Source organism: Chenopodium album, chromosome 7 (genome assembly GCF_948465745.1).
Source record: "Chenopodium album chromosome 7, dcCheAlbu1.1, whole genome shotgun sequence".
Taxonomy (NCBI): Eukaryota; Viridiplantae; Streptophyta; class Magnoliopsida; order Caryophyllales; family Amaranthaceae; genus Chenopodium; species Chenopodium album.
Genome location: NC_137840.1, coordinates 35,157,292 through 35,172,166, shown reverse-complemented (window position 1 = coordinate 35,172,166; position 14,875 = coordinate 35,157,292). Strand labels below are relative to the sequence as shown.

Below are 14,875 nucleotides of genomic sequence, written 5' to 3'. Positions count from 1 at the left end.
GAACCATGAAGATGACTATTGATGACGATTGCGAAATTTGTGTTACGTTCTCTGAGAAAATGAGATGAAGGTTCTGGCTTGAAGAAGAAGAAAAGAGGAGAGAGAAAGAGAATAGAGAGAAGAGAGAAATAATTTTTAAAAAATAAAAAAAATGTGGCTGGCCACACGGTGTGGCCAGCCACATATGAAACTTTGTATGCGAAAAATTATTTGAAAAATAGAAAACTTGATCTGTTTTACTGGGTATTTGTTTTGATAGCCACGTTACACATACTTGTTAGAATCATCTTAATGAATGAATAATTAATTTTTAATTATTATAATTTATTCTTATTATTAGTTATTAAAGATATTATTGATAAAAAAAATTGTATCGGCGTACGTGCCCATTTGAATTGGAGTGACTGAATGAGTAATAAATTAAAGAGGAAGTATATCTTGTACTCCGTACTACATACTATGCATTCGTATAAATGAGACCCTTTAGTATCTGGGCTCTTTATAAGCGCATAGGTTGCACTGGCCCGGCTTGAGATCCAATATAATACAAGCTGACAAAGAGAGTAGTCATGTAAGTAAGTTTATGAGCTATGACAAACATTATATGACCAATTTACACACTAAAAACTACGAATTATATATCTATAATGGCTCTATATAGTACTTTGTGTTAAATATTCTTGAACTTTCCTCCACTAATTACACAATTTGACTCCAAAATATCAGAATTTACATCAGAAACTACCTCTAAAATATGATCAAGTGATCTATGATCACTTAATACAGAGGTATGTGACATCCCATTTAAGTTAATGATCTTTAATGGTTGATTTCTCTCATTCATCCATTCAGATTGAACTGCTAGCAAGCTCAACAAGTTCACCGTTCCATCCCCATCACCCCATATAATAGAAGGTTGCTTATCAAAACCCTTTGCATCATAGAGCAAAGTCTCCGGTGTATCAACTCCGCTTCCAATTATGCAAGTGATTGGTACCTCAGGTGCTTTTAATTTTTCAACCATGGGTAGAACTCGAGTTTTATAGGGATGTACACCTTGCGAAAATCCAATATCAGTAAGAAATTTTGGTATGTCCTTTGCAGTGTAGTTAGCATTTGTGGTGATCACTAGGGATTTGGCACGTCCAAATATTCTAGGACATGGCATGAGCCATAGGTTACTTTCGGAGCTTCTTTGTTCTTCCCTTACTAACAATGGCTTGACTAAGGGGACTCCTAGGGTGTACCCTGACGCGAAGGTGAGCATTTCTTGGACAGTCCCACCCCACGGCGTTGATAGTGCAATGAAGTGTTTGATGTATTTCTGTCTCCATGATAGGGTGTTACGTAAAAGAAGTTGGTGGACAAATAGGCCTCCTAAACTGTGGGATATAATTACCACTGGTTTTCCTCCATTCACTGCACTAGCATTTTCAATGAGATCTTTGAGGTCTTGAAGGTATTTGGAACCGACATGGCATGAACGGCCTTCTGAGGCTAAGCCATAGCGAAAATCATATGGAGCTCCAAAGAGGGTTTTACTTTCAATGTATCCAATTCCTTCCAATGATTCTACAAGAGTTGCCATGTATCCTGAGATGAGCCTGTTCATGATAGAATAACATGAATTAATAAAGGCAATTAATTTAGCTAGAAAAATGTAGTTGTGATTATAGTGGCCTAAGCTGATCGCGAAAACTTATGTACTAAGATATGGGAACATGGCAAGTTCATCCTCTTTTGACTATCCCACAAAAATCTTGTGTACATAGAAAATGTTTCAAACGAGTTACAGGGTATAGTTAAAGATATATAGAATAGAATGTCATGCGGGAGATCAGACTTGGGAACGTTGCATCGAAAATATAACACAAATTATTCTAACTAACTAGTTTTACCAGCTCACTTATGAACTTCCTCCTCTTTTTCTCTATGAACTTTACTTAAAAATGTTTATTAGGAGAAGTATATTTTATACTAGGGCCTTAAATCTGAATCTGCTAAGCTATGCCCTCTAATCTAACAACTATAAGTGAGTATGAGAAACAAAATCCTAATCCAACATTAAAGCTCTGTCTAGATAGCCAAGATAGGAGTATTATTTGACATGTCAAGCAAGAAGGCATTTGAATCTTAATTCAAACCGACACTCCAGTTGTAGTCTGAAATTCCAAATCATATGCTAAAAAGGCAATACAGTTGGAATAATGAGGCGTCCTGTCCTGAAAGCAGAGGTATCCGCAGAAATTTTCCCATGGTTCAATTAAAGTTGTGCATAACATTGCAATACCAAAATCTGCAAATAAAGGGTTCTGCCTAAAATTTGCAAATAAAGTTGTGCATACCATTGCAAATAAAGTTGAGCATAACATTGCAGTACCAACATCTCTTCTAAAATTGGTGACAAGTTAAGGCTAAATGAACAAAGGTAGATTAGATAGAAAAGGATATCTATCCTCAAAATGGCACCACACCTAATACAGCGATCTGAGGTATGCTCCTTACACTAATTCTCAATGACATTTTGGGATAATTAAAGCTATTAAAAACATATATTTCTGGTCCTTAATTCAACTTTACACAATCATTCCTAGTCAAGAGCTAAATTAGCCGATAAACAAAAAGGAATTGAGGGAGTACCAGGGGAATTCTATCAAATTCGTCCCTCTCTTTTCTTCTAATCCTGGCAAATACAGGCATCCATGGGAGTATATTGTCCAACAATAACCAAGTTAGCTTGATTACATCAAGCTTTGCCTGATCAAGTACTAATCAGGTTTACTAATCAAGTCATCAACAATGGTGTCACCTTAGTCTTAAATTAACGCATAAATAAGGTTGTCCTGAATAATTTACAGCAAACTTTCCATCAAACACAAACTTAGCTGATCCATCTAATTAAATAACATACTTAAATCAATTAAATGTTGATAAAAACCAATAAGCAACTTACTTGAGGTTGGGATCAAGGTAAGAAAGGGACTGAGTAGAACCAAAGTGTGGAACTCTAGTCTCAACCCCAGGAGCATTGAAGTAATCATCAGAAACAGGGTCATAATGCAGCATCATCCTCTCAGCAAAACACTTTGTATAAGGAGCAAGAAGAACACTCGCGTCGAACCAGATTCGATACCAACCATCTTTATCTTTGTGCAAAGGCCCTGGATATGCCCTGCATATAAGGCTCGAAGGCTTGTATTTCGCGGTCAGCCGAGCTTCTAGCTGGTTGCCTCCACTACCAGGGACTAGAACTATTGGGTGAAGGCTGCTGCTGCTGCTTGCTATGCAGAGTATGTGTATCATTATAGTTATATATATGGCATAGTAGTTGATGTTTGTCAAGGTGAAGAAGGATGGTGAAGAATGCTTCATTTGTTGTAGTGAACTGAGGCGTAGTGTATGTCCCAGATTGGTTTACCAATGTAGTTTTGTGGGATTGGGTGATGTGTGGCAGAGAATGTGTAGACGTACCTAAGCTGGTTGTTAGTATTGACGTATTGTTACTCTTTATTTGGATGGTCTACGTGGGATTAGTTATTGAGTCCATGTAATGTTTTCCAATTTTCGCAAGACAACTAGTCCAACTTATGGAGTGCTAGAGTTATTTCTATTATATTCTCTCTATCTCTATATTTTCGCCCCACTTATACTCTCTATCAATATGTTTTTGCCCCATTTTATTCATCACGGCCTCCAACACGCATCTTTAATTGTATTTATTTCTATTTTCATGTGTAAAAATTACAAAAACTTGATGTTAATAAAATATATAATGAGACGAATCCAACAATATTGTATATGACTATATTGTTACCTATAGATTACTAGGAAAATAATACCTATTGTGGCTTAACATTATTAATACATGATGGTTACAACTATTAAGGACAATTGAGAAATTCAGAGGCCACAATTAAGAAATCTATACTTAGTATTTAAAAACTATAACCAATGAAAACACATTCTCTATCCTATTACACTTCCATATCTTTTTCTCTAACTTAAATGACACATGTCTTCTTACACTATTAATTAATTTTTTATTACACTATATTTCTTTAATTGTTTCATTAAAATTATATGCTTCATCTTCTATATACACTTCATCTTCATCTCCCCTCTTCAATTCAACCTTTTGCTTTTCTCTCGTTAATTTTAACCCCTCCACCTTTATTTAATTCCCATTTTCAATTACAATTCCAAAAATTAAATTTCTTAATCATATTTTTTTATCACACATTATAACCATAACGACTTTATTTTATAATTAATCTTTCAATGCAATTTTTTATGAATAACCCGTGCAATTAAGAAAGCTAGTTGCAATTAAGAAACTGATGGAGTATAAAACATATTCCTGGGTTTTAACCATCAGCTTAAGCTTTTGGTTGAGTTGGTCCTCTAACATAGAATCAGAGCCAGCGTGACATAAAGGTCACGGGTTCAAATCTCATCCACCCCTCTTTCAAAGTGGAATTAATTCGCGCCGGGTATAAAACATATTGCCTTAACCATCAGCTTAAAATGAAGGCGAATATCCGTTAACTAGAGCTTTGTTGTTTTGCATGTGTAAGGACCAAGCGGGTCATATTCGTTGTTGCAACTTACTTGAAAGACAACCAAAAAACTCAAGAAACAGATATAATGTTACTATCCCATATTGTCATATCAGAAATACATTGCTTGACCGTCAAATTAAGATTCCGAACAAGGTTAATGTCTAAGTTTGACATAGTTATAAGGTTCTCCTAAACTACTTAGTCGTGATGCAAATATAGAACATCAATTCCCATACCTATTGTCCAACGCGTTCCTTTAATTTAAATGGGGCAAATTTTTAGGACATGTCTCAAATAGTCGAATCCTTATTAGGTTGAGAATTACCACCTAAGGAACTGAAATGTCTCAAAGTATTTAGCCTACATAGATTGGACCCAAATATTATGAGGGTCAGAGATGACCTTCTAGCTAGCCAATTTCTTTGCGATGAAGGTTGTATTATCGGGTTCTATTTTACGAACCACTTGGTCTTCAGGTCGACAAGTCTTGTCCCTAGAAATCATAGGCAGTCTTGACTCAATATTGGACTGCATCTAGAAGGATTTTCTATTAATTTCATCTAAGAAGTGTGATTGTTCTAAGTAATTTATTAGTATTTTTATTTTTATTTATTTTTTTTTTTTGACAAAGAGAACAATGAAACTAAAAACGTAAACAAATGAAATGACGACAACGACCTAAACCAGCCAGAAGATGAGCATAACCAATATCCATTCTTGAAACCTTCTGAATATGAAATCTGCAAAAGCTTCTAACAATCCGCCGAATCTCACGTAATATCCAAATTACAGAGATTGAATCCGTTGTATGACACCTAATCAGATTCGGAACAGAACTGCAATCTGTAAAAACTCTGACACTGGTGAAGCCTTTATCTTTAACATGACGCAAGCCTAAAAGGCAGGCAAAAAGTTCAGCATGGAGGGCCAAGGAAGCAAAACCTGCCTGAGCCCCTCCCCCAATAGACGGAGAGGATAAGTCAGTAGATAAGAACCAACCCATACCAGCACGTTGATCCTTGGTTGTCCAAGCACCATCAAAGGCAAGACTAATATCATACTGGGAATACGGCTCAAACAAACCTAGAACATGTGGAGAAGAACAACCAAAACCTGGAGGATACGAGGGTTGACAAAGATCAGATAAACTTCTAGCCTCCTTACTCCATAAGAAAGGATGGCTTTCCAAATGACTGTGTATAATGAATGTTTTAATCGCCTTAGAAATCATGTTCCAAAACCATGAATTTAATTCTTACCGGCTTTAAAATAATTTATTAGAATAATGTATTTGTTAGATTGTGAAACTCCGTAATTAGAGAGCATATTCCATTGATCAATATATATAGAGTTTACAATATGCACGACAGTCCTCAACCATATATATAGAATACGGTTTTTTTCACTATATATCTCTGAGTTTTAACTTTATTCATCATATATCATCGAAAATTTTTAAATTCACCATATCGCACTCATTTCTTTTACAATACCACAAAATGCTCTTTTTGCTAACTGCTGTTAGTCTTCCATTAAGGGTTATTTTAATAAATCATCATATATCCAAATTTTAAAAAGTTGATTCACTATATACCTAGTTGTTAACGGTTATTTCACCATATACCCAAAAAAAATAATTGCTACTTTTTTGTAAAAAAAAAAAAAAAAAAACCTAGCCGTTGATATATGTAATGGCTAGTTAATGTATAAAAATATTTTCCTTGAGGATGAATCAATCTTTCACACTTCCTAAAACATTTTTTAAAATGTTGACACATTCAAAATCATCATCTTTACCCTACAAATCTGCATACATAAGAGTGCCAAACAAAGCTTGTTCATGTGGGGGAAATTTCAAATAAGGAGCTTTGATTCGGTAAAAAAAAAATCCACAAAAGTTGTACTAATAGAAGATACATAGTCACCATCTTCATTGTCAATAAAACTCTGGCCCAAGTATCATGTTCTTCATCACTTCTATCATATAATCAAGATACTGCGCTCTTCTTAATTTTTCCCAACAAACCTCCATACTTCTTTGTTCTTTGTGCTTCTAGGATGATGATTTCGAGTGTGTTGATATTTTCGCAAATGCTTTTAGAAAAGTGAAAGACTGTTTGATTTCAATCCATCAAAGAACATGTTTTTATACATGAAGAAGCCATTACAAATATCAACGATCAGTTTTTTTTTTTTTTTTTTTTTTTTTTTTTTAAAGTAGCAATTATAATATTTTGTTATATGATGAAATAATTTTTAAAAACTGGGTATATGGTGAATTAACTTTTTAAAACTGATTATATGATGAATCATTAAAATAACCCTAAACCGCAGACTAACGCTAGTTAGCAAAAAGGGCATTTTGTGAATTGCACAAGAACTGAGTGGCATATGTGGTGAATTTGAAAATGTTCGATGGTATATAGTAAATAAAGTTAAAACTCAGGGGTATATGGTTAAAAAGCCTTATAGAGTATTTGACAAGGGAATAAACCTGTCGTCAAATGCCTATTCCTAAATCAAATAGAAATTTACACAACCTTAACAAACCCAATACGAATATAAGGCAAGTAAGAGGTCGAACCACGGGGAGGAGCTAAACACCGCGATCACTACTAATCTATTAAGCTATCTTGGGACGGAGAACGAAATTATCTAAGAGATTAAAGCTAAGAGTGAAATGAACTAGAGACAATATAAAGAGAACACCAAGGGAAATGGGTAGATGTAGGCTTTACTTGAACATACAATAACATGGAAACAAATCAATCATGAACTAAATATGCTTGAAAATCGATAAAAGAGATCCAATCTAGCCACCTGTCGGGGTCAATTGGCTTCTCCTAACATAGCTTCTATGTTGTCACATTATAACCATATATTGGGAGATGCAATCAAGTAACAATCGATATAAATGAACTTAGCTGAGTCAACTATCACTTCATTTAGCATAATTCACCTTCAATCAACTAACAACGTGCACTTTGCAAGAAAATTGAATAACATCAAGCAATTAAACACTTTAATCACAATCAACTTGAATCCCAAACCAAGAGCATGAACAAATTCCAACTACATCATCCCCACTTCCTTGGCTAAAGAACTACTCACTATCCATCGCAATTAACAAGTCAATCATGAAATTAACAATCAAAATCATGATTAATGAGTAATTAACAATGCAAGAGCAATCTAAAACAAAATCAAATAGACAAATAAAGTGAAAAGAGTAAAGAAATGCTCATTCATTGAAGTTGAAGTTCTACAAGGGTTGATGAAGCTTCTTCTTCAAAATCCAAGCTCAACAATGGAGGAGTCCACACTTTCTCTCTCTAAAATGCCAAAACTAAGGATGTTTCTCTCTCTAGATTAAGCTAAAAATCTAAAATTTAAGCTAAGATAATCTAATTACATTTAAAGGAGAGTATAGACTATATATAGGTGTGCTGAAAAGAAGAAATCAATGATTAGAACCTAGCGATGCGTGCCCGCGCAGAGCTTATGCACGCTCTCTCAAACTTACGCACGCCCTCAACTTCGTGGGTATAGAGAAGTAAAACCAAGATAGATGCGCCCGCATGGAAAACTGCACGCTCGCGCAATAATATTCCGTGCCTACTCTAGGATCGCGTAGTAGGTGCGTAAAACTCCCTGACTTGTTATGCTTTTCTTCCTCCATCTACGCGGATTCTCATAGTGCTGCGCGCTCGCGCAGCATGGGTGTGCGTCTTCTTCGATGTAACGCAGTGGTGATGCAAAATAGTATGCCTTAGCCCATTTGAGTTCTCGATTTGCGCGCCTTCTCACAGTGCCTCGCGACCGCGCAGAGCTCATGTGCGCTCTCTCAAGGGGGCGCGCAGTGCTCTCTCTTTAACCCAAGGTCTTCTTCTCTTCAGCACAACGGTTCCTACAAAACACATGCAAAGAAACCATTAAAACCCATGGTAGAAAGTTGATAAAGGAGGTAAAAACTAGAAAATAAGACAAACAAAAGAAATAGGAACTAAGGGAAAGAAAGAAGGTGTAAACAAGCTACAAGCATGGGAAAAACCGTTAAAATGAGCCTTTAATCGTGGCATGAATGCCACTCATCAACTTCCCCCAATCTAAAAAAAAGACTCACGAATTAAAGCAAATAAAGAATGTACACTAACTCAGTGTCGTATGAATCACGGATGCATTTAGCGTATGTGTAAATATCTACTTTTGGCTTCTCGACTCGACTTGAGTGCTATGACGAAAATAAAACCATCTTTGTGCTAGATCAACGTGAAATATGCTTATGGACAACTGATTAAAACACAAGAATACAAACCAACTTGCCTAACCCAAAACAAAATGAATTAAAGTCCAATCAATTAAGCCCAATCAGTAATTAAGTTTAAACCAAAGTTAAAACCTAATTTTGACGGACTTAGAGGCGCCTAGGTAAAAAATTAAAAGTTGGCGCAGAAAAATCCGCGCACATCTTAATGGGTTGCGCTGTCTAGCGTGCACAACTCATAAGGTTGCGCGTGACACCCATCGCAGCCTCTAGTGATGCGCTCATGGAAGATTCAGAATTTCATAAAAATATAAAATAGAATCTTACCATAATACCGCGCGCAAGACGTTCAGTTGCGCTGCCCATAGCAGTGCACCTAAATAACTTGCGCTGAGCAGGCACACACAACCCATTCAGTTGCTCGCGACACCTGTTGTGGCAGAACACTCGAAACCCTAAACGCACCCATTCCCTTTAAATAAGGACTTAATACGAGGCTTAAACAGACAGAAATTAACCTAAAATACTAGCAGAAACTTTGTGAACTTGTGTAATATCAACCCTCTTGTCCTAAACACTCACCCCCCTTTATTACTTGTTACTACAGTAGAGGTTCCCAAACAAGAAGGAGTCCATAAGTGTTTTAAACAAAGATCTAGCAGAGAAAAGTGGTAAATTCTCGAGAACTAAGATAAATCACCTTTTCTTTTGTTATTTAAATCACTTTTAATCAATTAATTAGTGTTGCTTGGTCACTTTAAAAAAACTTTTAGTTAACTAATTTCACATAGTATTCTTTCGTTAATCAAAGAGTGGGAAGTGAATAATTAATTGTAGATTGATCACCTAAGCTAAGGCGAATCTTGTTTATTTGTTGTTCTTTTCACGAATATTAATTAAACAAAGAATAACGACTTTTGCAATGCAATTCCTACGTGATTAATGCTTGTAAATAAAATCAACTAACTTAATTTTTGGTATCACATTGCATATATTGTTTGGTAATGAAATTGTGAAAAAGGAAGAGCTAGTAGAGGCCGCACTAGGGCTAGAATAGCGATTTACTCCCTAAAGGAGACGTTATTTTAGTACCCTCGCTCCCAAACTCATTTATGGTACAAGTAGACCAATTTAGGCATAGGTAAACTTATGATTCGTGCTAAATTTTCCTTGAACTCTACTTAGGAGAAAGGCATGAACGAGGTTTTTGAGTTTTCCTAAAACTCATTGGTGACTCCTTACTAGTTTCTTTACAAAAAAGCATAATGATAGGATCAACTGTAATTCAAGGTCCTTCAAACAGTCAAGAATTCAAATCTTAATACACCCTAACAAGTGTGAGTCCTAGGCTTTTAAAGGGCTATGGACATAGAGGATAAGGATCCCCTACGATGGGCACACCCTCTTGACAGTGGGGACTTAGAGGTTACAAGATTAGTTTTTAGTTATGGTCCAAGGTTTCCAACACTAGGTTGACTATGGTTTGTAACGGGAATGAACTTGGATAATCTCTAGTTAGAGAGCGAGACTTGAACGCATAATATCTTCCTTTTGCAAAGTAATAGTTAAATAAGAAACATTGCATAATGCATAATCATAGCACACTATAACCCATGGGGATTGGCTCATTGACTAGGGGTTGCAAATAATAGGCTTTTATCCAGAAGTCAATAACAATCATCCCACCCATATCGCCAACAAATTGTTGGGATGAATATGTCATGATTAAACACGTTGAGTGATTGATTTGTGACTCGTTTATTAAGATATGGTACCATTAGACACCCAAGCTTTTGACCATTAGAAAGGCATTATGTGGATCTTAGCTTAAGGTATTGTAGACACCCATTTCTGTCTCCCCAAAACCAAACCTAGTGATGAGTACCTTTCATGTTAAATCATAATCGAATGAAGTGAAAGTGTGGAAAGTCTAGTGTTGCGGTTAGTTTTTATTTCTTTTCTTTCTCTCTGTTTTTGAAAACCTAAACTAAGAAAATATCCAATCTTTTTTGGTTTGGTCCATATCAAGGGTCTAATAATAATGTAGTTGGGTCAGGTTCAAAAAGAGCTTTCCAATGATATATTATAAGCCCAATTCCGATGAATAATGAGAAAGTTATGGCCAAATTACTGAGCTGGGCCCAGTTTGATATTTATCTGCGGCCTAATGATCTAGAGGATGGCCTAATATTGATTTATCATTCCTAATGCGATTAGGATTGATTACAGTTTTCTGGAATCATCTGGAAACTTCTTTTGAATCCTAATTTATTTAGCATTGATAAATTGACATTAGTTGACTTTATAGAATTTTAATTAGAATAAAGAAGTGTTTTTAAGGAAAATACAGTTTTACCCTCTCGTACGCTTAAATTTGATCAAAAAAAGAAAACGCGTGGAAAAGCTGATTGCAGCGTCTGGCGACATGACCAGCGTCTGGCGACATGACCAGCGTTTGGCAACAGACCTGGCGTCTTGCGCCACGTCTGGCGTCTGGCGACATGCTCGTGTGTGGCGTTGCAGTCGTGTTTTGTTCTTTTCAAAACTCTGATTTATTTTTATCATATCCGACTGATTTTCTCTATAAATAGCCTCCTAAAACCTCCGTTTTGGGATCATCAATTCTTATTCTCTCTAATTCTTCTCATCAATTCTCATCAATTCTTATGAATTTTCTCTAGTTCTCTTTCACCAATTCTCATTAAGAAATTCTTGATTACTCTCTCTCTCTTTCTCTTTTTGAAACTAGCCTTTTGCATACCAAATTCCGCATTCACAAGATCTAGAAACACCTAGCCAAGTTCGAAGTTGCCTTCTCCCTAGACGTGAAAGGTTTTAATTTTTGAGGGTTTGGTCCCAAATCTCTATTTCAATTATTTAATTTAATTGTTTGTTATTATTTTCCTTGAAGTTACTAACGCGTGTATTTTGTTATTAGAAAGAAGTACAAGGCATCTAAGTAAGTGCTTCAATTGATTTTATTGATATTATGATTTAGAATCATGCTAGGTTGTTATTTTCGCTTCCTAGTATCATGTTTAGGGTAATAACTATAATTTCTAATATCAAATATGACAATTGTGGTTCCTGTGATGCTTCCTATTCTTCTCCTAATGTTTATATTAGTATCGTGTTAGGGCTAAAGCTTTGATTTTTAATGTTTAGTGACATGCTAAGGTTTATTATTAATCTTGTTAGTATCATGCCTAGGATCTTGCTATTATTATGCTTTAACATGATTAATGATTATGATGATGATTATTATTGTTATTATTATGTTGCTTGATTCCTATATTATTGTTATTGCTTGATCACGCCTTTTATGCATGTTTAAAGGGAATTTGTACTTGTAATCATGCTTAATAAGATAATTAATAATCTTGTTTAGGGTAATTTGATTATAATTAAAGTGATCGCCAATAATAGCTTTGTTTGTGAATTAATATTTAACCAACATAGATTAAACAAGTTTAGGGTTAATCCTATTGATTGCATGTTAGTCAAAAAGCGCACATGAATACGAGAAGAATAAAGTGGAGGCCTATTAATAGGGCAGGTTCAATCTCTTTTAGGTTGGATTTGTACCTTCATCCCCGAACTGCCAGTAATGGTTCCAGACCTATTGAAGTTGAGGATCTCTTGGATCGTTAAGGGGTGTAACCTTCACCTCGTGAACGGTTTACAAGTTCCTAAAACTTGTTGGCGACTCTTTTGCTCTATCTTCTTTCCCTTTGGATGCCACCGTACATTAGTGTATGATCACAGTGGGGTTCAAGTTCGGGGTAATGCTTGAAATATTCCCTACAGGTTTTTGGCGACTCCACTAGGGAGGATTTCTATTTTAATTCCTTAAATTTATTTTGGCAATGATTTAGAATGAGTGGATGAGACTCGAAAAGTTCTAAGTATTTCATGTACGTAATTTTGATTAACCTTATTGTCATACGTATAAAAACGATCTCATTGGAAAGAACATTTGTAATGAGTTAAAAACATAGGATTTTTACACGTTGGAAATTCGAGGAATATATTTCACAACTAAGATCGAAATAATGCTGCGTGAAACTGGAAAATTTTATCGAGCACAGAAAGCTGCTGAGGCATGTAGGAGCTGGCGTCAGAAAATAGAGTCTGTCGCCAACGATTTACATCCCAATCAGAGTTTTAGGAAGAAATATGAGTCTTACAACCTATGGATCTGTAGCCCTGAGTTTTATCTTTAATGTGGCGTTGGTTTCATCCCAATCAGAGTCACAGATCAAAAGTTATGACTAAAATACCACAGCCTGTCCAGTTTAATGCATATATGTGAGGTCATGACACGAGTCTTAACATGTTACCTACATTCACTAGTCTTAGCCCACACTTTGTGTATATCTCACCATGACCATGTCTTTGGTTCATGCATGAGTCGGTTTTTTTCCGTCATTTGATTTGGGGGTACATTCTATTCCTAATTTTTTCATATATCCTCACCTGCATGATTCCTTCATATTACAATATTCATTCTTCCAACCTCCTTCCATCTATTGCATGTTGAATAGAGTTTGAGTCAAATAATTAACAAAGAATATCCTTAATTTCCTTTTCCACAGTACTTGGTCAAGGAGAGAAGGGCGATTAATCAAGGACAACACCTTTATTCAAGTTCAACTTTTTGATAAACCAGTGAGTCGGAAAAGAAAAGATAAGAAAATGATGGCAAGTCAAGAAGAAGCCAATGAGCTTAAGAAGCAAATGGTTGACGTGACTGAGGCGTTGAAGGCTTTAACCCTCAAAATCAATGACCCTGTGAAGCAACAACAAATGGAGCTCATGGAAGAGAGCTTGAGCAAGATATCCAATGATTATAAATTCCAGGGCATTAGCTCACAAGGGGTCTCGGTGGACAAGGAGCTTCTTTCGCAGAAGTTCAATGCCACTGACATCCCTAAATTCAAGGCAAAAGATAATCCTTATCTTCACTTAAGAGCCTTTGAAACTATAATGAACATTAAGTGGATTGATAAGAAAGTCTTTCATTCCTTGTTTCCCTTATCTCTTGAAACCGTTTGTCAACAATGGTTCTTTTCTCTTGATAAAGAGAAAACCTCTACCCGGGAATCGACAGTGAACACTTTTGTTTATAGGTATAAATGCAATATTCAAGTCAAAGTTGATTATAGACAACTTGAGATGCTAAGACAAAAAGAGAATGAAGGTTTTACTTCTTTCTTCAATAAGTGGAGGGAAACTTCCGCTAAGATGATTGAGGTGCCCTCCGAAAAGGAATCTGTGAGGATGTTCATAAAAAATTTACAAGAAAAGTATTCAAAGCACTTAAAATATCAACACAACTTGAATACTTTCAAAACCGTCTATGATATAGGCATCGATATCGAAGATGACCTCGCAAAGCAAAAAGCTACTAACAATAACAACAACAGTGGCTGGAAAGGACAAAAGAACGACAATCCTTCTTTTTTCGAAAACGCCCACTCTAGTAACAATGTTATTACCTTTGATCTCAATGAAGTTTTAGCCATGGATAACCAAGGATCTAAGAAGCAACTAAGGAAAGACTTCACCCCCATTGGGATGAGCTACGATACTGCCTTCGATCGACTCCATGCTAAGGGACTTATTACTCCCATTGGACCTATTCAAGATCCTGCACCTGAAAAGAGATTGCCTAGTTGGAATCCAGATGCACATTGCAAATATCATCGAGGTAGGGTTCATACTACTGAGAGCTGTTGGACGCTAAAGGAGGCTATCCAACATTTGATTGATAATAACAAGCTTCCCATGCCGCCAAATAACAAGAAAAGTGAGTGATGGTGAAGCAAACGACACAAGACAGGAGGCGAGCTTCAACGACAAGATTTCGTGACCTCCTTTTTCGTTTTCTTTTATTTACCCTTTCCCCAATAAGTCTAGCATATGCATCCTTTTATTCTCCTTAGATTTATTTTGTAGGATCAATATTTCTTCTCCTTTAATAAAATGAGCATTTATTTCCTTACATATGACCGTTGCATTGCAAAAAAGCAAAAAAATAATAAAAAAAAAA

General features: G+C 35.8%; 1 protein-coding gene across 1 annotated transcript; it reads right to left on the bottom strand.

Moving 5' to 3' along the window:
• Positions 1 to 460: 460 nt before the first annotated feature.
• On the bottom strand, positions 461 to 3,473 carry LOC145641037 (lecithin-cholesterol acyltransferase-like 1). Its single transcript, XM_081692234.1, has 2 exons — positions 2,954 to 3,473; positions 461 to 1,604 (listed from the first exon to the last, which is right to left on the bottom strand). The coding sequence occupies exons 1-2, from the start codon at positions 3,370 to 3,372 to the stop codon at positions 671 to 673; spliced, it is 1,353 nt and encodes a 450-aa protein (XP_081548360.1). The 5' UTR covers positions 3,373 to 3,473; the 3' UTR covers positions 461 to 670.
• Between the last annotated feature and the right edge of the window lie 11,402 nt (positions 3,474 to 14,875).